We start from the raw sequence: 26,390 nt of genomic DNA, 5'->3' as shown, positions 1-26,390 counted from the left end.
AGTTTCACCGTCTGAATATACTATCTATAGTTTCACCAATCTAAAACCGTTTCTGAATATATCAAGTCGGGCTCGGCCAAAATGAGAACATTTGATGCCATTCAACATATTCTATTTGGATGGAGTAAAGTTATGGACTGGGGGAAACAATTTCGTTGTCTATGCGTCCTGACGTGCGGGCCCGAAAATATTTCTTTTTTCGCATTTTGCCACAACTTCATTACGTTTTAGATCAGTCCACACATCATGGGTAACCCGAGTTGATAGCACTTGTATATGAGTTTGCTTTCTGGTTGCATTATTCATGATTTAAGGCCTGGCCGGGTATGTTCTTCGTAGTGGACATATTCATGTAATGGTCTTTATTTGGTCGGGGTATAGGGACGTATTCCCGTGAAATGTGTCGACTCTTACGTCTACGATCAATATAAACAACAAAAATAAGTAGTGCCCTCTCCCCACCTCAAGCTTATTTCAAGAAAAGGTCCGAACGGAGAATCATTTTTTAAACTTTACCTGCCAGTGGCCTAAATCATGCACGAGTGGACAACAGTACATCTTTTCATATCCTTTATACAGATCAACCAGATAATTCATTTTTGAATATTTTGGACTTGTTACTATCTCGATTTATGGGTCGCCGTGTGATGTATGACGAAATGTCTATTTGATAAAACTGTCGTGGATAGTATTCAAATCCATACATGCAAGCACGGGCAGTTATACTCATGTACGCGGCCATTCGACATCTGTGGCATTAAAAGTCAATCAAACCCCGTATGATATGTAATGTGTTCTTGCAGTACCTATACCATAACAAGTTTAATTAAAGCGAGTAATTAAGCGACATTTACTGTTTTCAGTTTTGGTCCTCTCGTGGCCATGTCAAGAATCAAATCGGACCGAAACTCCAACCACTTCGGCCGTATACAGATGCGTCTGCTCAGGAAACCTTTTCTTAGATTTTCGCGCGGAAACCACAGATTGTATACACACACAGTGCTCTGGTGTGGAAGCAAATGCCAAATAAAGCTTTCACACATAGCTCTGCTAGAGGTCTGGGTTTCTTTACGCAGCAGTCGCTCGAAGACGAAGCGGGGTTGCACTCGTTTGAAACCCATTAACTTTGTTGTGATTCGATGTTTAGTGATTTTGATATTAGAAGCAATTTAAAACACAATTTCTTCCACATTTTGGTTCGACAAAATTAGTCGTCAATTTCGATTCCAACTCATTGAAAAAGCTTTTTTGCCCGACGAATTTCCTTTATTTCGAGTTATTTCGAGTATCAATGTGCGGCGCGTGTGCGCAGGGATCGAGATGCGGATCTGAACAACATTATTTATAGCAATGGTTGTCACTCATTACTCATACCATTCACAAAGGTCTGTCCTGATATCAGTCGCGGAGACTGGCGGACCTGATCAAGCCTCAATGCTTCGTTGCTTATCCCCTAGCAACCGATAGCTTTGTATTTGCTGTTTACAGGCAGTGATTTTTTTCAACATTCAATGATGGCGATTCATCCGTCACACTTTCAGATATCTCAGTGCGGTATTGTACTCGTGAATACGCGTGCATGCTGGGACCTTTTTAAGCGACTAGAATAGTTATTGCACAACATTTTTTGGATTTATAGGTAAAGCAAAACATCCTGGTCGGTGGAGTCTACTCGTTACGGGCCTACGACATAGACGTTCTAACAGCACAATTATCGGAATGGCCATATCTATGCGGATAATGGCAGTTGCCATTGCTGTGATCGTTTTCATGCAAGCTACAGATTATGTGTGTTCCACCACCTCGGCGTGCACAGCTGACTGTGGTAAGCATAATGCTTAGGAAGTGACTACTTGGCAAGCCCGGCTTACCAAACAGCGACTTTTTCTTGTCCTGAATGGAGAGTCGAACTCATTAATATTAAAGTAAAGTCTCCAGCTCGCCAAACAGGGTAGATTTTTACCTGTTTGGCAAGCCCGGCTGGCCGAACAGGCTGGCTTTTTAGTGCTGTTTGGCAAGCGGTTCTCCAAACAGGACAAAAAAAGATGCCTGTTCGGCGAGCGGCTTGCCCAATAGACCCGGCCAGAGAGGGTCTGGATACCTGACGATCGTGTAGTAGTCCCGCTAACTTAGGCTTATTACTGCTTCTTAAAGAGCCCAGCGCAAAGTGCTTCAAGGGGGCCATTTATAATTAGCGGAATGAGCGGAATAAGTGGAATGAGCTGATTCTGGGCTTCAATCACCTGGAAAAGCCAGTATTTGTCGCGATGATCGTCGCCATGCCTGAACTCTGAAGACGAAGGGAGGTACGATAATACAGCACTGCACACGGCTACCGACTGAACTAAACTGTCCCTAGGCCAGTTTTCATGCCCTCATTGCGAGTCATGGCTTAACGACTGTAAAAACCTATTTTTAAATAATCTTTGTGGCGTATCGAACAAATTAAAACTTAATGAATTCATTAAGTTCCATTTTGTATGAAATTATATCATATTTTGAACAGAATCCGCTCATTCCGCTCATTCCGCTAATTCTACATGGCCCTTCAAGGGAGCATTTTATGTTGCTTTTAGAAAGGTACTCCACTGGAGTACATGGATATGAGCATCTCAAATACATGTAGGTCTACTTCTTTCAGTTCAATTTTCATGCGAGAGGCATGCTAAATAAAATGCACTTATCAAGTTCACACTTCATTACAATACTGGCAAAATGTGTACCTGATTTCTTACAAATGTAGATGTATCGCCACCATTGGGCACGCGAAAGGAGAACCATTTCAAACAAGCCCAATGTTCCAACAAAGCTTCTATCATATGTTGCCATTCTCTCTACAGATGTCAAGGTCGTCAGCTTTAAAGTAATGGTGAAGCAAATTGTTCCAGATGAAGTGACGGTTGTCAAGTTTGATTTGACCACCATAATGCTTACAATTAATAAAAAGATTTCGCCAGGTAAGGCTAGAAAAGTTCTTCACGACAAGATATGGGCACACTGCTGATGTTTTTTGGGTTGGTGAATGCCCGGGGCAGTGTAGCTATCTACACGCAGTTTACCCCCAGCCTGTAAGAAACAACGAAGACAATATCGTTTTCTACTGAGCGCCAGAATGGGAGGAGAATGGAGGTTTAGTGACAGTGGTATTAAGGTTTAGCGGACGAATGGTATATCAGGGCACTCCCCAACCTGATAAGTTAATTGTGATCATTGAAATTGAAATGAAATGAAATTCATTTGCCAAACACAAGATTATGCATCAGGCATGAAATATATATACAAATTGTACATGTAAAATTAATTACAACAAATGAGGACAAGGACAATTACAATTGCAGTGACGCCTAATTAGGCTGAAACCACGCAAGATTTTTTTCTGACGTATTCTTTATGGTTTTCTTTCAGTTACGAGCCCAAACTTGAACTTTGATTGTACTCTAAGGTGGGCAGAGTCAGATATAGGAGCCGGTGAGTACGATAACGATGCTTTCGACCCTCCCGAGAAAAGCTTGGCTGAATTCAACCAAACCGGGGAATGTACACTGGACAACCCTAAAGACCTGGAGGTTAGTTCAGCGTCGTTAGTTCACCGAATTGCTGGTATGGATATCCATTCGCTTCCAAACTGTTTGAATTAACCACCGTTTTATACTAAAAACACATACAAACAAGCCCTTATCCCGGTGTAACATCTGTAGCCGTTCCTCATACCTTAGTGTTTTCACACGATAGACAGCTAGAGATACGCAGTCTGTGATTTTCACGCAGTGGTTCGGCCTCGTCTCTCTCCTGAGGAAAACTATTCTCATGACAACGAATGCACTGCCCCAGGAGTCTAGATGGAAAGCTTCAAACCCTAACCAGTAATCGTCTTTGTCTCTTGCACTTCAGAATGGCCTCTATTACAATGACCCAAAGACTTTCTATGGATCATGTAATGTCACATTGACGAAAGCGAAATGTCTCAAGGCTGTCTTCCTCTGCGCTGATTGTCCACGCCCCACCTCTGCTTCATATACTTCCGATACTAATCGCGACAACAAAATGAAGTGTGCATACGTTAAACCGATCATTCACTGTGACAAAGGTAAGATTATCAAAGCATCCGCATACGAGAGATCTTTATTGATGAGAAAATTGTTCGTCTTCGGGTGAGGCGTCCACTGACATGACTGAATAACGCGTAGCCCGAGTGCAACTGCGCACCCAAAAAAATAATATGATCTGCGAATAGGTATGCCCTGTGCGTTTCAAGCAAAATCGCATTAAGTGGAACCCTACCCTGAAAGCTAATTTCATACATGACCACAGGTTCTGAATGATCGTTCACCAATTTTAGTTCATGTCATTGGCACAATCAACATGTTCTTGAATTCGGATCATATTGATCTTGCTGGTGCAAATTCTGACAAATATCAGAGTGCAGAAAAAATTGCCCTATCTATTCTTATATATCTGCTCCCCATTATCAAATTCAACATTTAATTGAAACTCCGTTTTCTACAGCTGTCGATTAACATCGGCTCCGCAGTCTGAGTGACAATTGATACTCTTGCAGTCTAAGCCATCTCGAAACACAAGGCTCTGAGATGACAAAATTCCTTGACGAGTTCCCTTCCCGTTATCAAGGTGGACATTGTATTTGTGGGGTAGACATGACTAACATGTACAGCAAAACGACCCTGTTCTTGTGATAGTGACTTGAGTAACGACATCCTGAGATTCAGGTTTTTGATACTCCTACATCGAAAGACGGAGTAAATTGAAAACCATTGCTGTCGTGCTGGATGCGGTAACGAATATTATGTGTCATCAACTTTCACTTGAGGTCAAAAGCTGAAATACATTGTACATCCATTCCTTCTTGTTACAGCTCTGTCTTGCTACCGGGGTGAAGGACATAGCGACAAATCCAAACTGAGGTGTGAGGATCCTCAAGCCGAATATTGCATGGTATGTTGAATTGTCCTGCATTTGGCGGCTCTCTTGACCAAATCAAAATGACGATATCAGCCTGAGTGGTCTCCGAATGTGCGGAATAGGCCTACATAGCAAAAGGATAAAAATACTCCTAAAACTGTTTTCGCTTTTATGTTTCCAAGACCTGGTTGACAGTTAAAAACAAGTCACTTATTTGGCTTTAACTTTAACTTCGCGTTAGGTCTAATGGGCTTAACCAAGTAAGTAACCTAATTATGCGTTGCTGACATGCTCTATCCCGCAAGTCGGAAATCTACATTATCTTAGTTAAGATCTTACAGATCAGTCTCGTGCACATGTACATACACATTAGTTAAGGAAAGACCTGCAAGGGTCCAAGTTCAAAGATTCTTAGATTATAACAAAGAATCTTACAAGAATCATATTATGAATGTACATGTGCAAGTACACGAAACCTAACAAAATTTCATTAGATTGTTATCTGGATTTTTACCTTGATTTTTTAATTTCAGGCCCAACGTAGAGAGGAGGAAACATCTTTGTTCGGGTGTACTCAGGACAAGAACTACTGCAAGGATAAGACAAACTGCTGCGTGTGCAAGAAAGACAATTGTAACAACAACGAAACGTGCGGCGTCGCCGCCCCCGCCACCGTCGCCCCCGCCACCACCGCCGCCGACGGCTCCGAAGCAACTTTCAAGATGTCCGTCATGGTTCTGCTTGTCAGCGTAATCACAGCGATGCGATTCTTTTAAAAATGATTATTACCCGCTTGAAAAACTTGGTGAGCTCTTAAAGTCATGCCAGGCACTAGTGAGCCTACCTGTATCAGGCATTAGATACTTTCGAAGAACACGAAGAGCAAGGTCGAGTGGCCGAGGACGAACGCAAAGGACTCGGTTGCAGAACTGATCAGTTTCGTTTGTACGTGTATTTGATACATATGATTGTTCAATGACCCTGTTTGAAGAAGACGCGGTTCTGCTCGTACATGCCTATGTACATAATAGCCATCGAAAATTAACGTACCTTTTTCTTATTTTAACCTATTACTGCCTTTATAGTGTCGAGTGTTTTTAGGCCGTGGGCAAACCCCAAAATCGCTTAGTTTTTGCAATCTTGTCAACATTTTGGGGGCAGAGGGTCGCAATAAATGAAGATACACGTACTTACTTCAAAAAAAATTGCTTCTAAACCATAGCAACCCGACATTTCAACTGCTCATATCTGCAGAAACAACATATCTGAAGTAACAATTTCAGTTGATGAGTAATAGAATCCTTTGTTCCCCGGACGTTCTATCGGATGACATTTTAAACTTCAATACTGGTACCATGACTGTCCCTCTGGTAAAAGTGCCCGGTCTGTTGTATTCTGATTGATTATGGTAATGATTTTATAGAGGCCATGGACCCTCAAAGACTAAAAAAGTCGCATGAATAGAATATCCGAGGACATTTCAAACGTCTACTATACCGACCCACAGAAACATTTAACACAACGTTAGTTACGCAGTGAGAGTACATGTATATTTAATAACCACTGCGTACAAGCTGGAATAATAAAGGCCATTTTCATAGGCTTTGCTATGTAGGTTATACATTCAGGTAACTTCCTTGGTGATATCAATACGTTTTTATACCCGGTGGCAATAAAGGCCTACGCCATTTGTTAAAAAATTAAAATTCGTAATTGTAAAAATTCCGCATTGACGTTGTATAGACAGATGTATACCAAGTGTCAGCAAATTCATTTCGTGTGCAGAATAACTCCTGTACGGCGTTGTGTAAAATACTGCATTTCTTTTTTCCTGGACCACCATTAATTACGATCGGCGTACCCCTTTAAAGTGTACGCGTCTTGTCCACCCTAAACATAATAATCTGCCGCCGCTAATAAGCCTACCTCAGCTTCTACTGTCAATTGAAACCGAATGTTATGATTTCTGAAGTAACTGGCCACTGTTGATTACGGGCACCTGCATCTCAGTACTTCATCGACAATATGGGCTACACTCCCATCGATCATAGAGATATCGACTATCTCGACATGGGTGCGGTGGTTGAGGAGTAGCTCCCCGAACTCCCGGTGGATCTCGACGTCCTCTCCGAGGTGAGTGCGCACGTAATATGTCCAGCCCTTGTAGAAGGAAGACGTGTAGAGGACCATAGGCCAGATATGGTAGCGGATCACCTGAAAAGTACAACACACATAGGGCCATTTTCCAAAAAGTAGAATTCGCCTCTTTTCTCGTTAAATATTGGGGACTTTCGCTGTGTTATTATCGGCCAATCAGAATCCCTCTAGCTGTAAGTCCCTGCCTTCTGAGCCGAACAAGCATTTTTAAATGTCTTTTGATTCGCCAGTACCTGATCGGAAGTGCCAAACTCCTGCTTAAGTAGTGAGGAATGCAGTAAAGTACATTTTGGGTCAGAATGCTTACCTTTTGTGCGCTGAGCGTGTTATTTTGAACGCTATTACCCAGAAGATGCATTAGACTACTTTACTCGACCACAGCAGCAGCAGAACCTACCTTCGCTAGGTGGCGATTGTTCTTGAGTTCATTTGCGAAGTCGGAGTCGAGTTGTTCGAAGGCTTTATTGGTCGGGAGTATGAAGGTCATCTCGCCACGCAAGGAACGAATGATATTGTCGACCTTGGCAGTCACAATCATGTCGTAGAATATACTGGGAAAAAACCAAGAAATTAAAGCCTGGTCTTCATTACCAAACTTTTGCAAACGAACATCAGCACCAGCTTTGTGGTTGGTCGAGTTGGCAACAATGTTTGGTAATGTGGACGCGTTTAATCCCCAAACACCGGCAAACTTGTCTTGAATCACACAGACGGATCAAGTTCATTTACCAGCTACATCACTTGGTGTTGGCATCCTCGTCAGTACTGGTTACTTTTTCAAGTAGCCCGGAAACAACCAATAGCAGTGGGTTGATAGTACGTCTACTTTTGATATTTATCAAAATTTTCTCCATACTAAAGGCCGTATCCTGTATTTTGTTTAAAAAATCACCTTGTACCACAAAGCCTGAAGCTGAAAGGCGTTTTTGGAGATGATAATGACAGGACCATTCGGAAGGCCAACAAACAAACACTTTATACCTAAAACGTTCGTCCGTCTTGAGAAAATCCAATATGGCTGACTTGGGCGGAAGAAGAACCTTGTTGATGATGTGTATCATGACATTCCCACCTCCGTAGTCAGCGCTCGTTACCTCGGCCCCTTGGATAGCAAAGCCCTGAAGAAAGGATCACTGCTATAGCTGATCTGTTAAGAAATAATTACCATATTTGCCAGCTTGGATATGTTGAAACAAGCCAAGGTTTACGAAAGGCATTTATGCTACGGGAGTTTTCCCAATCTAACAGCCTTTGCTACACAAGCAACTCCTGCAGATGAAATTGGCGTGGTGAAATATGCATGGCGTTGTGAAATGTCCGCAACCTGTTTGCGATACATTGTACCTCCAATATCTACCTCTCATCAGCGGGTGCACAAATATTTCCGATCAGGGTATTCACCTAAAAGAACACACTTTAAAATCAATGAACACATCTCTAGAAATGAACTTGTAACCAATCTTCAAATAAGTTTTCATTTTTATGCATATTTTTTGTTCCTACCGTCTGACTTCCGAACGCCCGATATCTGTTCAGAGAAAGGGACGCCCCTCCGCTTGTCTCACTTTTGAACTGTGTCTGACTGTTCACATCGGATAGTTTGTATTGGCCCTTGACTATGTGATACTGCATGAGAAGCTTAAGGTATTCCGGATCTGATGCGATTCGCTGCTTTTCAGTTGCAGATAACTCTGAAACAAGATATCGAAGTGCAGGTTCGGGGGACTTAGATCATGATGTTGTCTTTTTCTTTCCCCATCCCCTAAATCAAATCAGTTTCAGACTAGTTTCCTTGACGTCTCACCGACTCCACTGCCAAGAAAATCTTGTCTGACCGACGAATAGAAGGGGTTCTAGAATCGTTTTGCACCAAGTACTCATGCGTTTGGTGCATGTCGCCCTAATTTTTGGTTTTACACCTTTATTGCGTGTATTTCTCTGCACACGGATACTCTCTTCTGGCCTACCACCAACTAATGATTTATATATATTGGAATAAACAACTGTTCTGCCGGCAAATCTTTTTCCTTCCTCTCATTTGGCGACGTTAGAACAATGTACTCCACCAGTTCATCTCTTTCCAAGAAGTTTTCCTACCTGACCATGCTGTTTCGCTTGGAATGAAGAGAGTCCTTTTCTCGCCACCATTGACGTAAGCCTCAAGACCTGCCCTCCTTAGGTACTCTACGTACGTGTTTAACTGCAGCCGTCCAGCCAAGGCACTAGCTCCAAGGACTAATAAAAGAAGAAAGAAAAAACAAACTCATTCCTAATAATTTTTGATCGTGCATCGTGCATTGTGTATCGTTTACCTCAGGAGACGAGTATCGGAATCGGTATCTTACTGGAACGTTCATGTTTGAGTTATTTGAATAACATTGGTTACGTCTGGCCAAGGTTTTGATACATTTATACAAAAGCGGAGAAAAGGCTCACTCTTAACGCGAGTTTTCATATCTGAGATGCAAAATATGTTCATGATAGTTTTAGCGGGTTTGGGATGCGTGGTTCTGGGTGCTTTACTTACTGAAGTCAGGCAGCAAAGTTCTATCAATGATGTGGATGACTCCATTCCATGTGACGATGTCCGCCGTGGTCACCGTAGCCTGTCCGTTGATACTCAGCCGCCCATGCGCATCAACGCCGAGTTTCATTCTCTTATTATTCATGTTCACGACCGTCTGTTCCTCCAGGACCGAGGCGGAGCAAATCGTAATTGGGATAATGTGAAATTTGATAAATGCTGCAAAAAAGGATAGAGTATGTTCTCGAAAATACGTTAGTGTCAAACAAGCTTGCCGGAGAAGTCCGTTTGTGGCTCAGCCCAAGCCGTTTGAGAGATTTGAAGTGTCACAGGATAGACTGTCAAAAGGACGTTTTCTTCTTTTACACGGGCGTGATTGAATAGAGTCAGTCTACATGTAAACACTTTTGTATTGTATCAGCCACTCCACTCTTATTTCGGTAATGATATTTTATCATTTATCTGTTGAAAATGATTCCAACTGTTTAAGAAAGCCCTGTTGCAATGTGGATGTCCTAAATAACCAACGCAGCACCGCATTTTCTTCTTAGTCGTACCTCCTAATATTTCTTTATCCTTCAGCCTCACCGTAATTTCGGGGTCAAGATCTTTGAAGGCTTGATCTGTAGGTGCCAGTATGGTGTAGGGACCTTTTTCAGCCAGCTCCGCGCTCAGTCCCGGCACTTGCTCAAGGTGCTTCACGAATTCTGAATACTGGTCGTCGGACTGAAGTGCCCGCATCACGTTCTTATGATCATCCGGAATCGGTTCAATAACCTATGAAATATCACAAAGTTCAGTGGGAATCCGTGATGGCTTAGGTTTGGGGCCATAGGCCAAAAAGCGAAGACCAAAAAAGCGAATTTGGGGAGAACAAAGGTAATTACGTGGCATACCGTACAATACACTGGTGATTAAACGAAAGACTAACACTTATTGCTATTACGACCTTTGACTGACGTTCGTTTTAATGTCAACAAGAATGCTGCAAAGAGAAACAATTTCGCCTGATAAACTGCAAACTAAGAGAGGAATATTTATAAGATGCTCCAATAAACAATGCATTCTGAACTTACCTTGTCTATGACGTGAACGATGCCATTAGAAGCTTCTCTATTGGGCATTATGATTCGAGCGCAGTTGATGGTAATGATCTGCCGAAAAATAAGTTCATAAATTATGAAAATACATGTATTGCTTGTTTCGTACTAAAATGACTACATGTACTACAAAGCATAAACCCAAAGCAGAGCTTTTTTCAAATGGTCGATTACGAAATATCAGTTCGTCGTAGGAAACATTGGTTTTAGTAGCCACAGAAGATAATCAAATCAGTGCCTGTCTAGTCATCTATAGTATATCATGATCAAACTACATAAGTTTGTCATTCACTGGGCTTAAATGTTCAATACAAGTCTTTCGCTAATTTGGCGCTAACTTTTAAATTGGCGTTAGCTGAATAGACTCAACTGAATGAGATCGGTGACTTAAGATACTTTGAACCAGTCAGAACCCGGACTCACGCCATTGCAGTATTTATGTAAAATGGCCTTCTCTTTCATTCCTCGGACAGCGTACTCCATCGCCAGCATCTGGTTTCGCACGATGTCATTGGTGTAAAGGCGGCCTTTGTGCATATGGTATCTGATAAGTGGGTTCCCTCTAGCAGCTAGGCGAGTACTGGAAAAAGAAAAACTGATTTGTGTTTTACTTCTTTCTGCAATGATGTAATTTTGGGTTGTTATTCTTCTGAAAAACTTAAGATTTTTGTTAGTAAGTCTTTGTAGAAACCCCATTCCCAGGCTTATCATGTGTAAAAAAAACCCCTCTACATACAAGTCTTTTTATGGACACTTCATCATTTACAGGCGAGATGTTGTGGAACCCTTTTTTAAAGGCAAGGTTTTTGTGACAATCTCATTCACAGGGGAGACTTTCGTTAAAACTTTATTCACAGGCGAGTTTTGTTTGGAAACCATATTCAAAGGGGAGAGTTTTATGGCTACCTCATTCAACCGTATTAAATGAAGAGATTTTGTGGAAATTTTATTCAAAGAAGAGGCTTTTCTGTATTTACCCAATGGTGCTATCTAATCTTTCAGCTTCATCGATCGCCTCATTGGTTGGAACGAACACAGTGAAAGCGCCATCTTTAGACAAGGTTCGGGTCAATCCCGCTTGCTGGATGGGAAACGATGTCAGACCCATGTTATTCGTCGTCCTCACAACGTTCTCGAGTGGATCAACTGAAAAGGAAATGTTTCCGATTTCATTCAATTAAATTGCAATCAGGCTACACCTTTGTCATATCAACATGTTTATTATTGACTTTCATCACTGAGACTGATATACCTAAAAGTAAAAACAGACAAAATGGGCCAGATTTTTGGACATTTCTGCTGCGTGCGTAAGTTTCCGTTTTCCATGTCTGGCATTGTAATCCGTACATGTTTCCACAGCAAAAGTTGTATGTTAAAGTTTCAACGATAATTGGCTTTTTTACCGGCTGGTAATTGTACCCTAAAGCCGATAAATTACGAGAAAGCTAGTGTCGAATCCGTGTCTTATAATGCGCAGAACATTAGCTTTTGAGATTCAACCCCACACAACTTCGCCATGACTTCTGTGTCGATCAGCATTCAGGCGAGAATTCGGCCTTTCAGAAAAATAAGTGGTACATGGTCATACCTCTCCGGCACCCACTCTTTCCCTCTCCTGCCTTGAAACCAAAACAGCACTCATATTCGATTGTCCTGGAAACAATCACAAAACAAAAATCAACCGAGCTATATCGGGATCCCATGCCTTGACTTATACATCTCACGAGTTGATACTTTCGTCACTTTTTACAGTTAGGCGCTGTCTCTCAATGTGAAGGCTTACACACATGTTGGTAACGGCAAAGGACTTTTGACCACCAAGGTTTTTGTATCTCGTCAAGTAATCCGGCCACTAAAGGGAGTTTTGACAAATACATATCACACAAACATGATTGACGCTAGCTTTGCCGGGCTGCAATAAATGTCTCCTCTTATTGTCTTTCTTAAGATTTTTCACATGTCTTTTTGAAAAATAAAACTTGTTGTTGTTTACCGATATCATGTCTGATGATAGTAATTACAGTTATAGTACCAATTGACAAAATGTTACAAAGAGCCAACTTACGCTTGTTTTCCTAAAATGAGTTTAGGCTGGTAGAACAGACACTCAGAGTAGTATCTTCCATGGATACCCTTCTGTCCAGGGATGAGGTAATATGCACACATGTTTGGACTGAAATGGCACGGAACCAAAAATATGATTGAAATGGACGTGGAAAACGTTTTGAAGAGTTTTCTTGTTTTCTTTCGTCAGAATCTCATCTTTTCGACCAACATGCTGGCATGTCACATCATTTTATAAACCTCGAGGTCAAGCGATATTTGACTGAATCCCATTCTTTTCCCGAGGCATCAGCGCTAATCTGGGTAGGCATCAGCGCTAATCTGGGTAATGAGTCCTTTAGTTCCAAGCATGCAGAAATGCGGTGATTTTTTAATTTCGAGAGCAGAACATTGACGCCTTGACCGAAGTAAGCGGTAAACTTCACCATTTCCTTCTGTTGGCGCACTGAGGTAAATAGGGGAAATGTGCGTCTTTTTCGATGATCTCTCAGCAAATGGGCTACATAGCCTATAGATGGCCTCAATACTATTTTCAAATGATGTTTAGTAGTACGTACCCTTTCAGCCAAGGCATGACGTAGTTCACATCTCTAAAGGTGAAATTCGAATCTGGCAGAGCGATGTTATCACCATCAGCCACAACCAAACTCACCACCATCGAAATTAGTATCAAGAAATGCCGCATAGTAAATGATAAACCTGTAAGAAATGATTAATAAAGTGAAGGTCGAATCTGGTCCCGTGGTATCAGAGTTAAAAAAATTTGTGTTTTTTTTATTTGAAGATAATGCCATGGAGTTCAAAATCATGTTTTGATTTGAGTAATTATTATATTTACATTGTATATAACAGGTTGTTCATTGCATTGGTGGTTTGTACTGTTCTTTCACCAGGTCCTCGATCCGTTCCTACGCTGGTATTTTTGGGTCGTCTTGGTATATAATAAATACCGTTTGACATAATTTCTTCATTTACAGAGTTGAATCATAACAGTATGTGTTTTCACTGCTGGGCTTGCCCCGGTACCGTTAATATAATTAGGTAAGCCCTAGGCCTTGCGGAGCTCCCATTTCAGTGCGATCGTTCAACCCAGGTTATGTTTTTTTTCCTTTATGCCATCGCCTAAGAGATTCAATACATATATATTCCTAAAGGTTTTTCATTGACCAAAACTTGGAAAAAACATCGCCAACGTAAAATATCATATTTTACTGTTAAAACAATAAGACAATAATTTCTGCTATTTCTGTCAACTTCTGAACTAGTTTCTGAGTCTTAATTGTAACTCGCCTTCCTTTATCCAAACAATCTGATGGACCTTCACAGACTGACATCAACATGCGGTTTCCGGAGAGTTAGCATTATAAATAAGAGGCAGTGTATATCAAAACATCAAATATTCCAAGATTTCCTCCAAACGACAGCTGCATGAACATGATTTTGTTGATTATCATAACACGCGTTGTATAAAACTTCGGGTGTGGCCTATATAGATTTCGCTATCTCACAATAGTAGGTTTCCGTCCCACATTCAACCATCGCAAGTGTACAAAGAATAGGATTGGAGGGGGGGTCTCTCTACGCTCAAGTTGGCTATACAAAACCACAGAGTACAGTAAAATGAGCAACAACCACTCGATCGGCAGCTCATAAGCAGCATGCAGGATGCCAAGTGCAATCACGTAACTCTTAAAGATGCCAATTACATCATCTACATTTACGCATTCGTCAAAGAAAATACTCTCCTCTCTAATAATATTTTTTTCTCAACAAATGTCTCACGTAAATCGGAATGACCTTTTGAATTTAAATTAGTTTCATTTGGCAATTCGTATTTAAAAAGCTCATGATTGATCAAGTGGTGGGTCATATTTATTATTGCTAAACAAAATGTGGCACGAATTTCCGATGATAGTCACCACTACTAAAATTGAGGCGAAAATTTGAATTTTGTGACATAAACATACAACATTTGGTGTGGCATTTTGGAAGGATAGAACCCCGCTCGCTAATACATGATATGTCTGACCTTGTCAGGACATGACAAAAGATCAGCGGAATAACATTGCTTTAACTCTTTATCCAGATATTAATAATTAGTTAGTTATATCATGCAGTCCTGTACTTCAGTTATTCTTGTAGTAAAATTGATAGATTTTGAGAAACTAAACCAACCTTAGCTTCCTTTATGAAGTCGTTTCGTCCATCAAGGGTCCCGGGAATCCAGCAGCAGACTGGCACCTTCTCGGCAGTATGCAGTCTTATGACGGCAAGTGGTTTTATTAAGCTTATTAGTGACTAACATAACATCCGAGTTTTGAAACGATGCATTCGTGCCCCATTGGGATGGATGTGGGTGTTAATGGCATTCTATAAAGCTTTTTTCCTCTAGGCATAACATGAATAACAGTTCTTATTCGACGTTCAAACCTACTGGGTCATCCGTCATGTTCATTGGCAAAGTTGGGTCACGTTCTGACTGAAAACGTCTTTGCAACGATCACGCATCCTTCCCCCCCCCCCCAAAAAAACACAACCTCAATTGACAATACAATCACATCCTCCGAGTTATCATAAGTGAATGCAGATACTCATCCTTCTGTATGCAAATCTGGTCGGGTCAACTTATCTGATGAAATCATTCAAATCGGCCGGTGGTTCAAATATGATGGGTTTACCATCAGCGCCTGTTTATAAGTATTACCGTTGGTTAGCGAAGAGGATATCAAATTTTAACGCAACAACACAATTTGAAGACGACTATGTGACATTTAATAAAATCATACACTTTAAAACATATCGCAGATTCGGCATGTGATGAACTTAACATAATCGTTCTTGCATGTTTCAAGTCGACATGATTGTGATGCACTAGTATCTAACTCATATACACAAGGCTCTCGATGGACCTGGAATATATCTTAAACTCAATCGAACCTCAATATCATTTCTGAGTCCAATCTTTCAAACTGTTTGTCTTTGTTATTCTACGTAAAACTAAACAGCTTGAGATCGCATTCACATTAACTGGAACTGGAACTGTAACCTCAGTTTTATTTCTGAGTCCAATTCTTGGAACTGATTGTCGTGTCATTGTTGATTTCATCAAGTTTATGTAAAATCAACTTCATGTAAGATAAACATCTTGAGATCAGTGTCCATCCTGCTTAGATATGAGCACTCATAGCCCTCGATTTCCGCTGCGTGTGCTTCATGACGTCCTTGATGACGTACTGCTTGTACGCCTGCCAGTCCCGCTGCTCCTTGATTTTCTGTCCGACGAACTCCACGGAAGGCCACCCGACCACCATATCACTGACAACCTGCAGAACGCGGGCGTTTGCTCCGTTTAGAAATAACTTCTTGGACATGATGAGACACTCCGCGCCCTCGCTGGCCAAGATCAGCGGGAGCTCGGCTTCATATGAAGCGCTGTCGAATAGGGTTTCTAGCCCCTGGAAAAGGAAGGAGATGGTGCGCATTATCATCAATTCAAAGCCTTTGATCGATAGAAATCGCGATATGCACCTGCAGTGTAATGATACAATCATCACCAATGGCCAAAGGTTTGAACTGGTCCGATATGGAGAAAATGCAATTACCGTCAAGAGAAGTGCGATCACAAATTTATTTTAGAAATATGACTAAGATAAATTGGCTAACTATGCTATTACTACCAGTGAGTATGTAATAATCGGTACTAAGCTGTGTTGGTGCTTTATCTCGCTGAAGGGAACATCCATCAGACGTCCTTAGTTTTAACGTATGTATTATAAAACTTGGCCACAAACAGCATCTTCCAAAACATGTAGGTGATTGTAGCATAACGCGAATACATACAAATACGGCGCCGGCTTCCAATGTGGCCACTTTCGCATACTCCCCTGGCAAGTCGTAAATGCTCATTCCCGACCACTTCGCATTTTCTTGCTCTTCCTACAATTTAAGCAATAATGAGAAAGAGAAGTTTCATATGAGGAATTTTTTTTTGAGTATAAAGTAGCGGTTAACCCCAGGGCAGCAAAATGTATGGAACTCGCGTAGCTTCTATATTTAGAACAGAATATGAGGATTAACTATTTGGTCTGGGTCGCCTTGCTGGGGTTGATGATGACCAGCCAGCCCATTCTTCCCTTTTGCATTCGCACTCTTTGCAAATGGCCGTCGTTGCAAGTACAATGTCATTGAAAACCCCAGGATCCGTTCTTCGATCGACTTTATATCGCCAGGAAAAACTTTTATACGTAAACCGTCGACGCCTCTTCCCGTGCCTGTTTGGAACACAATGGATCTTAGCCTGCAGACTCTGCAACCTTCCAGGTTGAACTTCGGTTTCCCGGTGGAGTATGGCCAGGAAAAGAGTTGTTGTGGGTTTCGAACAAGTCCTTGAGCGGCACTGTAAATTCACATGCTTACCTCCTTCTTGGCGTCCGAACCCCGGTTATTGCCTGTCTGTACCAATTCCCGTGCCATGGAGGCTTCTGAAATGCATCCAAATACACCCTTTGAGAAAACTCCCTAACTCTGAAACGTAATTACTAAAAAATGTCCGGTTCGATTCGATTTTATACTGCAACCGCACAACACAAGCCAGGGATAATGGACCAAACATAAATTAAGATGGAATTGCGAACCTTCCTCTTTCTTGCGCCTTGCTGACACCCCGGCTCCCATCCTGGCAACCGCAGCCCCGATGCTGAACGGCGTCAACAGCTCCTCCTTCTTTTCATCTACCAATTTTTTTAGTCCCTAGAAGCATGAAAAAACGCTATTATGAAATGTGATATGAAAAACCTTTTTTATGTTACTGAATGAAATAAATTATCAGCATTGTAATGCTTTGTAATGGCCGATTGCAAGGATTTCTTTTCGATAGGACACTAGTAGCCTGTGTACCATTGTGCTTTGGAACCTTGTTCAAGCCAGTACTTACATGTATGCCAATATCTCTGAAGTGGATAGTTGATTTGCTATAACTACATGCCTATGCCTCATCTGTCATATCAGACAATACAGCCGTTGTTGGCGTCAGCATAACAGGAAATAGCTCAGGTAATGCCAAGTTAAGCAGATGCCGAGCTAGCAGTCAACCAACTAACTTTCTGAGTGCTGTTACCGCTAAAAAATGTAAGCGGGCAAAATTTTACCCTATCAAACTCATTTGATGCTCTTGTCTCGTCTAGGACCTCCCATAGATTGTCGTCTGCTATACCCTGTGCAAGTGTTGAGGTACATGGAGGAAAGGAAAGTTATAGGACGTAAGGTGATCGGATGAAGGTAACTACGGGTATAATCATGCACGGGTCTGGAATTGTTGTCATGAAACCTTGTCCGAGCTGCTCCGGGACCCGATTCAGGCGAATTATCTCCTAATACTAGCTTGCTAAAATAAATACAGTTTTTGATATCCAGTTATCGTAGGATGATGAATGAATTAAGCTTCTACGGGTCCTAAGGAGGATAAATTAGGGCGGTATGAGATATCCACAGAAGAAGAAAGGAGCATGGTATACGTGCTACATGTACATTGTGAGTACTAAGGGTTTGGAAATTGGGAAGATATTCTTTAATCAAGATTATAGGAAAACGAAGTATTTTTCATACGAATCTGACTAGTGCATGGATTTAATACAAGAACAAAGATAACAAGAATGAAGGGGAACAGCTGAACATACCTTATTCCGTCGTTCCCTCTCTAAGGCTATCTTCTTGGCCAACCCGGCCATGTCGGGCATCAGCGATTTCATCATCAAACCTCGCACGTGGTCTCGTTTCAGGTCAAGTGTCATATCTGAATACGAAGATAAAGTATTGAAAAAAACGGTTTTCCGCCTCCCATGCCCGAAAATCGACAGAATGAGTACCCTCGGGTTAAGTCTGGTTCGCCGTCGCGACATTATCAATCTACCTTAGATTCAGTGAGCGGTCATCCGTGCATTCTGGGATGATCCCGCTCATTCGACCATTAGTATGGTGGTAACTTATGAACAATTCGAAGTAATTAGCCTTTTTTCAATGTTTGAATGCCATTCGATTTATATATGGATATCAGGAATTTACTCACGAGAGGCCTTTTCTTGCAAAAGGTGTCTTATCCTGTCACACATCAACGGGAAGAGTTCTTCATCCTCCTCCGTCAGTTTCGGCATTTCTGCCATAACCTTCTTCAGGGCATTCTTATATTCTACGACTATACTGCAACGCCCCTGTTTTGAAGAAATTAATGATAGCGAAAACAGTTTGGCGGATAGCAATGAATGGAAGCCTGTTACGCAATGCAATCGGGTATCGGCACCCCAAAAAGTGGCGCTGATTTTCACTGGGTATGCGTCAATATGACGTCAAAAATCAGACTAATGTTAAACCTAGTGACTGTCAGCGCGGCAGTCGTTCTGCTGGACCGTGTACCTGCGCTGGTACTGCACTGGTCGATATACTGACTTATGATGATGCCAGATGGTGAAGACGGTAAGCATTCAACCTACCGATTTTATGATGACAAGGAATTTGTAATTCCGATTATTCTTGACTACAACTGTTCCTTTCCTAAAAAGTATGAAATATCGACGATATTAACATTTCTTTAAAGCAGCCAAAGATTTTTTTCATCTCTTCTCCCGACGGCAAACTGATTATTTGGCGATCAAAGAAGTGAGGTCCGACTTACTTGTTTGGTCAATATGATACAATTACAGCGCAACTATTTCATTAACGCAATGACGTTCATTTTCCTCAGCTGTTTGCGGATACCAATGAATACTAGTATGCGTATCTATCTATCATAAACTAAATATCATAACGCCTTCCACATGCACGTACTTAAAGTATTGGTAGCAGAAATTTCGCATGTTGGATCGGTCTTCCAGGAGTTCCCTCGGAAAATCTCGAAACAGTTCCATAGACCTGAAAGAAAGATAGAGTTAAGGATACTTCACGTAGTTGCGGTTATAGTGATAACGTGAAGTATGTGCTTTTGAACAACCGGGCTCTGTTCTGTCATATCATGTGTTGTTTTCATTTCTATGTCAATGAACGAATATCCACGTCACAGGTAACATGATTGTGACACGCGAAATGTGACTCTCGTGACTCCTAAGTAAACTCGGTCTAGTACTTACATTACGTAACGAACGTGATTCTCCTTTTGCGTCTGCAAAGGTATTTTGACGATTTCGTTGAAGTCCTGTGGAAAGAGCAAACAAAAATTAAATAGCCTTCGTAGATGAATTTGGATTATGAGAACACGGGCACTTTAGGAGAACACTTGGCAAGTTGGTTCAACTATCTTTGAATTATTCTGATCATGTAACGTTCACTTAATCCAATTGTCTATCAGGCGTTGCTCTCTAGAGCACTAGTTGGAACACACATTCGCGAGAACTTTACTGAGAAAAATCAGCCCAGCAGAATTCATGCCAAGTCTAAGGCACGACCTATGCCTACAATGGGACCGGATTGATGGAATCTGAATGTCATTAGTTAGAAGCTCTGAAGGTCATTGTGAAGGTCATTCAAATGACCGTCCGGGCTTTTGATATGCCTTACCCTTTGATGAAGAACTAGAAGTTCCACGTCTGTTTTGCATATTGCTGTGGTAACCCGTCGGGTATCCGCCAACATTGCATGTTCCTAAAACGATACAAAACGACAGCGACATATATTTAGTGCTTTTTACTTGACTGTGTCAGTATCGCCGATGCTAAAATTGCTTTGATTGCTGCGACATCTTCAACGGCGCTTCCCACATATGTACGTCCTTAGAGTAATCAGCTCCCCTAAGGCTGGTTACTCTAAGGTACGTCGTATTCCTGACATGTATAAGGCAACACCTACCCCGAATGATTGTCCTTCCTTGACTTGTGATATAGTGTGTGAGAAGGTCTTGTCTTTCTTCTTGTTGTACTCCCTGACATTCATCATGACCGTCCCTGTTAGGAGGATGTAGAAGTAGTGTGGCGCGTGGCCTTCTTTGTAGATCACACGGCGCGCTTCGAAACTAAAATATAATAGTATAATGCACAGGAAAAAACAACAACAACATTATTCCTTTCTGTTATAAAAAATAAAGCTTTGTCCTAACAATTGTCCTAATAATATTCGTATGAAGATGCAGTAAAAGCAATTGTTTTTTTCTTCTTCTTCTTAACCGTACCTTGGTTGGAAAACATTGATGAGAGAAGAGTCTACTTTCGGGTCACTTAACTCTCTTGCATTTAAACATGTTTTCACAAACAAGCAAATGCGCTAATATACCAGCACTACAGATGACAGTATTATGACACCAACTCCAGTTCAGCGTTTCGAAGGTCTTCGGGTGTTGTCATCATACTTATACATGTCATTAGCCTAAATGTGTTCAAATCTCACTATTTGTCATCTCGAACCATTATTACATTGTACCTCCTATAATAAAATTGCCGGCATAATTTTTGCTGCATCCAGTTCGGGTATTCCTGGAATGCTTCGTTGGTCTTGATCAGGGCAGAAATCTGAAAATATCAGAACAGTTATATCTAATGTTGACAATTTTTATGAAATACATTAGCTGTCTTCGTTCCTCGTTACGTGGTCCTTGGACGGCCACGTTTAAAATGATCATGCATTTCTGTCCAATTCAAGAAAAGAAAAAGCAACACTTTTAAAGTCTAAATCTGTAACAGAGAAGGGAAAGACACTTGCTATTACATGTACTGAACTTACAATGTAGATGTCTCTGTCGGTTCTCATCTCAGGTTCCAGTGCAAGGAGTTGTTTGAGCTTCTCAGACCCTCGATCCTGCAAAACAACATTGATATGATATAACCATGTGGTTTGAGTGCTTCAATGAGTCATTGTAATTAACCATTTCTAAAATTCATGGGTGATCTTGAGGCCCTGAAAGTCTTTATAATAATGTAATATCCTGGTCGAGGATATACGGAGGCAATGGCAGCCAATGCAAGCAAAGACGGGATGACGTCATCAATAAAAAGAGTTCCGGTCATGCACATGGATGATGGCTGGAATTATCACAGCATCTGTTTCTTTGTTTACCTTCCCAGTTTTTCTATTTGTGAATTGCTCCATTCTGAATGCCATGAGCTGGTTGAGCTCTGCCTCGAGGTTCAGGTGATACTCCATGAACGACCACTCCTCTTTCGTGTTGTTGCTGGCACACCTGTGAAAATGGAACATGCCCATGATACATGTACAACGCACTCAAGATGCTGTTCTCGGGATTCTTGAGTGCTCAGACCTTAAAAACCCGTTAGTCAATTATGACGTCCGAGTAACCATCGATTTAAAAAAAGTTTAATATTTGAAACACGGTCAGTTGAATGAATAACATTTAAATTTTTCTCTCGCAGGACGCTGAACAACCAAAGTGGACACTGCTTCAAAAATACGGTAAAACGTTGTGAATTTATGTGTCTATGCCGGAACCAGTTGCCTTTCACAACTCAGCCAGGCTTGCTATTGGTAATCATCAATGCCTCCTGAAATCTCGACAGAAATAATTTTAAATTTTTAAGGTTAACTGCAGAAACACTTTTGAAACTTTTCGTTAACTGCAGGGTATGCCATTTTTGGTTCAGGTCACGACTTACTTCTTTAGATGAATGCAGAATCTCATTATAAGTTTTACTGTATGGGCCATTCGTTGAAACCGTTCGAAGGGCTGAAAGAAATACGGGTACATGTAAACCGAATGTTAAAATCGACAGAGTCATATCCATTTCAGTTTATTCCTACATTTCATTGCCTCAAATCTACAAGCTATATGACCAAAGGAAGGCTCTAACAGTCAGGAACTATTGGGCCATTGGGAAGCTGGCAAACCTCCCGATTTGGAGGTCATATCGAGATGGAGAGCGTCCTACCGTGGCATCCCACTTTGGCAATAATTCTTGACTGCTAAAAACTAACTCGATTATATCGTTACATAATAAAAGCAAGGTTCTCCTGCGCAGAGAGTAAGCCAGTGTAACAGTTTAAGATGTCCCAGGATAATTAGGACAGAGTATCCCGGTGCTGTGGTTGTTTTCCATATTTCAGTGTTTCCCTACAATAAACAGCCAGCGAGTCCATGAAATTTCACTATACAATTTGGAATGACACTGTTTCCGGGGGACATTTAAAACTTAACATTGACGTCGCAAAAAGAAGCAAACATAAAAAAACAAGTTGAGATTTCGGTTTCGTTCACAGAGTCCCTTAGTCTTTCTTGCCGAAAATCAGGAGGCACATCTATAGAGCGGGGACAAGCATTGAGGGATCGCCATGCCTGCGAATTCAAAAGCTTACCTGTTCACCAACACCCGAAGTCTACAAAAAGAGGGTTTGATGATTATTTGGATCTTAATGATGATAAAGACAAGCCGTATAATACTACCTGCTCTTTTTCAGCCTCTCTGAAGCCCTTATCACCAAACGTCTTTGCCTTAGTACATGTAGGTATTCCGTGTTTACCCATTGTTTACTGGGCCACTCACATGTACACAGTTCTTTTAGTTCAAAATAGTTTTTGTTACAGTACTTATGTATCACGAGCTCATCGCCGATTTTTCACATACTGATGTATCGTCCGCACCGGCTATGTAAATAAATAATCATACACTTGATGGTTTCATATATTCTTTTTTCACCATTGCTTATTTTCCTACAGAAAGCACATTAATTGCAAACAAGCACTAAATTATTACTCAAAACACGTTCCTCTTTAGATGAATTTCCTGATGAAAATATGTTTTGTTGTGATAGTTCATCACGAAATCTCTGATACAATTACAGCGATAAAAATATTCTCATTGTTCAGTTTTTTTCTCGAAATTATGATGTAATTAGGTCTGGTCCAAATTAGAGTTCTTTCCGATGAACGACTTTCAAGATTATATGAGTTTTGGAGTGAGTTAGTTTGCTTACTCGTAAATAAAGTGATCTTCTTATCTTTGAACCACCATCCCTCATTTTCAGGACCAACTCGAGGAATTTACCTCCAGTTGGCTTTCGCTGCACGTCGCTGTAAAGGAAAGTTTCCACAGCTGTAAAGAAGAACTAACACATGGCACGCGAGGGAGTTTCCGAATAAAATGAAACTCGATGTAAGAAAAGTGTTTTTAAAGATTGAGTGTTATTTTTGTTATTTATTCCATCAAAAAGATTCTTGCCAATCTGTTTGAACCTGCAACTTGTAACTCATTTATTAAGACGATGCTGAGCGAGGTATCTGAAAATAATGTTAATGAATGAAGAATGAAAATGGGTGCTACTTACCCAAAAGTACTCTTTTTTCGTACAAGGTCAATTCCTCTCGACCACATGCCGGAAATCCCAGACTTCTTCTGCTCGGAGACATCTGATGACTCCTTCCGAGCACTGCCGGCCGGATGACTTAGAAAATCTTCATTCCTCGAGTCATTGCTATCCAAGAAAGTAACACTCCGAGCCCCACCGCCCCTCACAGCATCAGTGCCCACAGTTTCACTTGAATTCCCTATCACCATTCTCGGGGCAAATGCGGTCTTTGGTCTTAGCGGAGAGGAACTCGGAGTACTTCTGTTGCCTGGGGACATGACCCTGGCTGTTGCTGAAGGAGTCATCGCCGACCTGGGTCGCCTCGGAGGGGCAGGTGTTTGTTCAGCAGATCGCAGGCTCTTCGCAGAATGGCATTTTCTTTTCGGCGTTGCTTGTCCTATCCTAAAGTCGCGTGGAATGTTTTGACTTTGGCATCTTTGTATTCGCCTCGCTCCTACTTTAGGTGGCGGAGGTTTCGACCTCTGCGCTGCTATCTTCATCATTTCAATCTCGATTGATGCCCTGCTTTGGCGCGGTGAGGCACTACGAGCTCGGCGGGGTTCAATGGCGGACTTGAGGCCCAGTCTCCCCTGCATCTGCACAGCATACTGGCAATGATCATCAGTATCCTCGGGCTTGACTGGGAATTTTGGATTGGCCGACATTGCCCGTATCCTGTATGTAGGAGTAGTGCTTAATCCAAACGACATGTTGTCTCTTCAGATCAATCTTTGGCGAACCCAATGAGAATAAATCCAAAGCTTTTACCAAAGCTAATCCTATTTTAAACTCCGATTGTCAATAATTCCCAAAGCTGAATTTGCCATTGTCGACGTAAAGGAGGACACCCAACGTTATCTCCAAGAGGGATTCACTATAGGCCGACATAACTCACTTTCTCTCAGCCTATAAACCTAAGAAATAAATGTTAAGCTTTAATATGAATTACACGTATAGTGATATCTTACAACAATCCGATCCGAGAGTTCTTGTTCTGCCAAGAATTTCCTTCCCACTATCAGGAAAATATTGTTATCACTAAACGTGTTCCTTGACAAGATAGAAAACTCAATATCGTGTTGCTTTATTGAACCCAATGAAGCCCTCGACGAAGCATCGCCCCTGAACAGTCCTGCCGCGAGTAAAGAGAGATCATAATGGTAACTGCATCGTGTTTGAAATATACATCCAATATAAAGGAAACCAAAGAGTTTTCGATAGGATTTGCGAATTTTGTTTTAGCCAGAATTGGACCTGTACACTTAACAACCGTATGACGCTTCTTCGCTAGTTCCTCATCGCATAGACAAGAACATCACTCGGTCATCGCCAAAAACTTTCTACAAACTTGCATGGTTCGTGTCCTACAGATAACTCCCATTGGTCGTGTTGGTCGTGTTGGTCGTGGTAACCAAATGACAAAATACAACTGGATATGACTGTTGGTGGCGGACTCGGCTACAACTTCAGAGCAATCCGCTAGCACAAGACATATGACAGTATGAAATCTTCGGCTACATTACATATTCATTTATGAAGGGAATACATGTATCACACAATTATACGATATTTGTCTTTAATTGTCCCGTTAACCGTGGGGGATATCCTTCTGGCGTTCCCATTCATTTGTCCAAATCACTCGAAAAAAAAAGGAACAAAACGCCGAATTTGCTTTTGTGTCAAGCTTTTGAAGGATCATTTAACAAGTATGAAAGGTGTAAGATATCACAACGATCGGATGGAACGAACGATTGTACCTTAACAGTATGATATCATACAGTTTGTACGTTGTGCTGCGTGTCCATTAAAACTTGTCATCGACAAAGCACTAGCCGAATTCCCTCTATGGCCTTTTCAATACTTGTAGGTGGATCATTTTGATTTATCACTATAACTGTACATAATTGGAAAATATCCAAGGCACATTTCTTTGGATATATCAATGACTTGCTTTACCGTCACACCATTAACAGATCCATACCAAGAGGTAGACTTTTTAAGAGATATATTTGGACGATTGGAGGCAAAAATAATGCAGGTAGGGTGATATGATCGATTTCAAATTGCTACAAAGGTCAACTATATTATGCTATCTATTAGCTCATTGATCGAAATCGTCAATTTCCCGAAAATCAACCCATACCTTGGGGGATACATGCCATAGTTAGGATTGCATCCGAACATTCTCCATAAAGCATTGCTATGAACAGAAATCTCTCCTCATGTGTAAATGAATTGCCCTCGGCATATCGGCGTATGGACAATATCAAGTAACATATAATCTCTTTTCAGTCCCAGCTACAACTCACTGCATCACCAGTTACATTCGTCCACCAGGGATATGGCACACA

The 26,390-nt window shown here is 41.3% G+C and overlaps 3 protein-coding genes across 5 annotated transcripts; 1 reads left to right on the top strand and 2 right to left on the bottom strand.

The window, feature by feature from the left end:
- The first annotated feature begins 1,573 nt into the window (after nucleotides 1-1,573).
- On the top strand, nucleotides 1,574-6,781 carry LOC135493639 (uncharacterized). The gene is made up of 6 exons (XM_064781125.1): nucleotides 1,574-1,825; nucleotides 2,841-2,957; nucleotides 3,406-3,566; nucleotides 3,892-4,087; nucleotides 4,874-4,953; nucleotides 5,454-6,781. The coding sequence occupies exons 1-6, from the start codon at nucleotides 1,720-1,722 to the stop codon at nucleotides 5,694-5,696; spliced, it is 903 nt and encodes a 300-aa protein (XP_064637195.1). The 5' UTR covers nucleotides 1,574-1,719; the 3' UTR covers nucleotides 5,697-6,781.
- Nucleotides 6,782-6,783: 2 nt separating this feature from the next.
- LOC135494080 (periostin-like) lies at nucleotides 6,784-14,996 on the bottom strand. The gene is made up of 14 exons (XM_064781830.1): nucleotides 14,941-14,996; nucleotides 13,323-13,464; nucleotides 12,767-12,874; nucleotides 12,290-12,354; nucleotides 11,679-11,847; nucleotides 11,125-11,281; nucleotides 10,678-10,755; nucleotides 10,159-10,378; nucleotides 9,605-9,820; nucleotides 9,175-9,312; nucleotides 8,581-8,768; nucleotides 8,059-8,195; nucleotides 7,475-7,628; nucleotides 6,784-7,134 (listed from the first exon to the last, which is right to left on the bottom strand). Exons 2-14 carry the CDS (start codon nucleotides 13,448-13,450, stop codon nucleotides 6,910-6,912), a joined length of 1,983 nt encoding a protein of 660 aa, XP_064637900.1. The 5' UTR covers nucleotides 13,451-13,464; nucleotides 14,941-14,996; the 3' UTR covers nucleotides 6,784-6,909.
- A 776-nt stretch (nucleotides 14,997-15,772) lies between these two features.
- Nucleotides 15,773-25,541, bottom strand: LOC135493986 (uncharacterized). Of its 3 annotated transcripts, XM_064781701.1 has the most exons (19): nucleotides 24,019-25,541; nucleotides 23,668-23,764; nucleotides 23,050-23,070; nucleotides 22,353-22,423; nucleotides 21,799-21,922; nucleotides 21,466-21,540; nucleotides 21,166-21,254; nucleotides 20,599-20,761; nucleotides 20,311-20,394; nucleotides 19,884-19,948; nucleotides 19,585-19,668; nucleotides 19,251-19,311; nucleotides 18,830-18,971; nucleotides 18,441-18,556; nucleotides 17,913-17,978; nucleotides 17,400-17,514; nucleotides 17,182-17,246; nucleotides 16,606-16,701; nucleotides 15,773-16,220 (listed from the first exon to the last, which is right to left on the bottom strand). In XM_064781701.1, the coding sequence occupies exons 1-19, from the start codon at nucleotides 24,747-24,749 to the stop codon at nucleotides 15,933-15,935; spliced, it is 2,553 nt and encodes an 850-aa protein (XP_064637771.1). In that variant the 5' UTR covers nucleotides 24,750-25,541; the 3' UTR covers nucleotides 15,773-15,932. The 3 variants fall into 3 exon arrangements, with proteins under 3 accessions (XP_064637771.1, XP_064637773.1, XP_064637772.1); XM_064781703.1 differs by lacking the exon at nucleotides 17,913-17,978; XM_064781702.1 differs by lacking the exon at nucleotides 23,050-23,070.
- Between the last annotated feature and the right edge of the window lie 849 nt (nucleotides 25,542-26,390).

This window comes from Lineus longissimus, chromosome 9 (assembly GCF_910592395.1).
Source record: "Lineus longissimus chromosome 9, tnLinLong1.2, whole genome shotgun sequence".
NCBI classification, from domain to species: Eukaryota; Metazoa; Nemertea; class Pilidiophora; order Heteronemertea; family Lineidae; genus Lineus; species Lineus longissimus.
This window is presented reverse-complemented; position numbering and strand designations above follow the sequence as displayed.

Bases quoted from the DNA above. Each gene is read 5' to 3' on its own strand.
- LOC135493639 (XM_064781125.1), top strand. From the start codon at position 1,720: ATGGCCATATCTATGCGGATAATGGCAGTTGCCATTGCTGTGATCGTT. The intron at 3,567-3,891 runs GTTAGTTCAGCG...CTTGCACTTCAG, and splicing joins ACAACCCTAAAGACCTGGAG to AATGGCCTCTATTACAATGA. The intron at 4,088-4,873 runs GTAAGATTATCA...TTCTTGTTACAG, and splicing joins GATCATTCACTGTGACAAAG to CTCTGTCTTGCTACCGGGGT.
- LOC135493986 (XM_064781701.1), bottom strand. From the start codon at position 24,749: ATGTCGTTTGGATTAAGCACTACTCCTACATACAGGATACGGGCAATG. The intron at 23,071-23,667 runs GTAAGCAAACTA...CTCTTTTTGTAG, and splicing joins GAAGATCACTTTATTTACGA to ACTTCGGGTGTTGGTGAACA. The intron at 17,979-18,440 runs GTATGTTCAGCT...ACACTTGCACAG, and splicing joins AGAGGGAACGACGGAATAAG to GGTATAGCAGACGACAATCT.
- LOC135494080 (XM_064781830.1), bottom strand. From the start codon at position 13,450: ATGCGGCATTTCTTGATACTAATTTCGATGGTGGTGAGTTTGGTTGTG. The intron at 12,355-12,766 runs GTAAGTTGGCTC...GATTGTTTCCAG, and splicing joins CTCATTTTAGGAAAACAAGC to GACAATCGAATATGAGTGCT. The intron at 8,196-8,580 runs GTAGGAACAAAA...TCCTTTCTTCAG, and splicing joins GGGCGTTCGGAAGTCAGACG to GGCTTTGCTATCCAAGGGGC.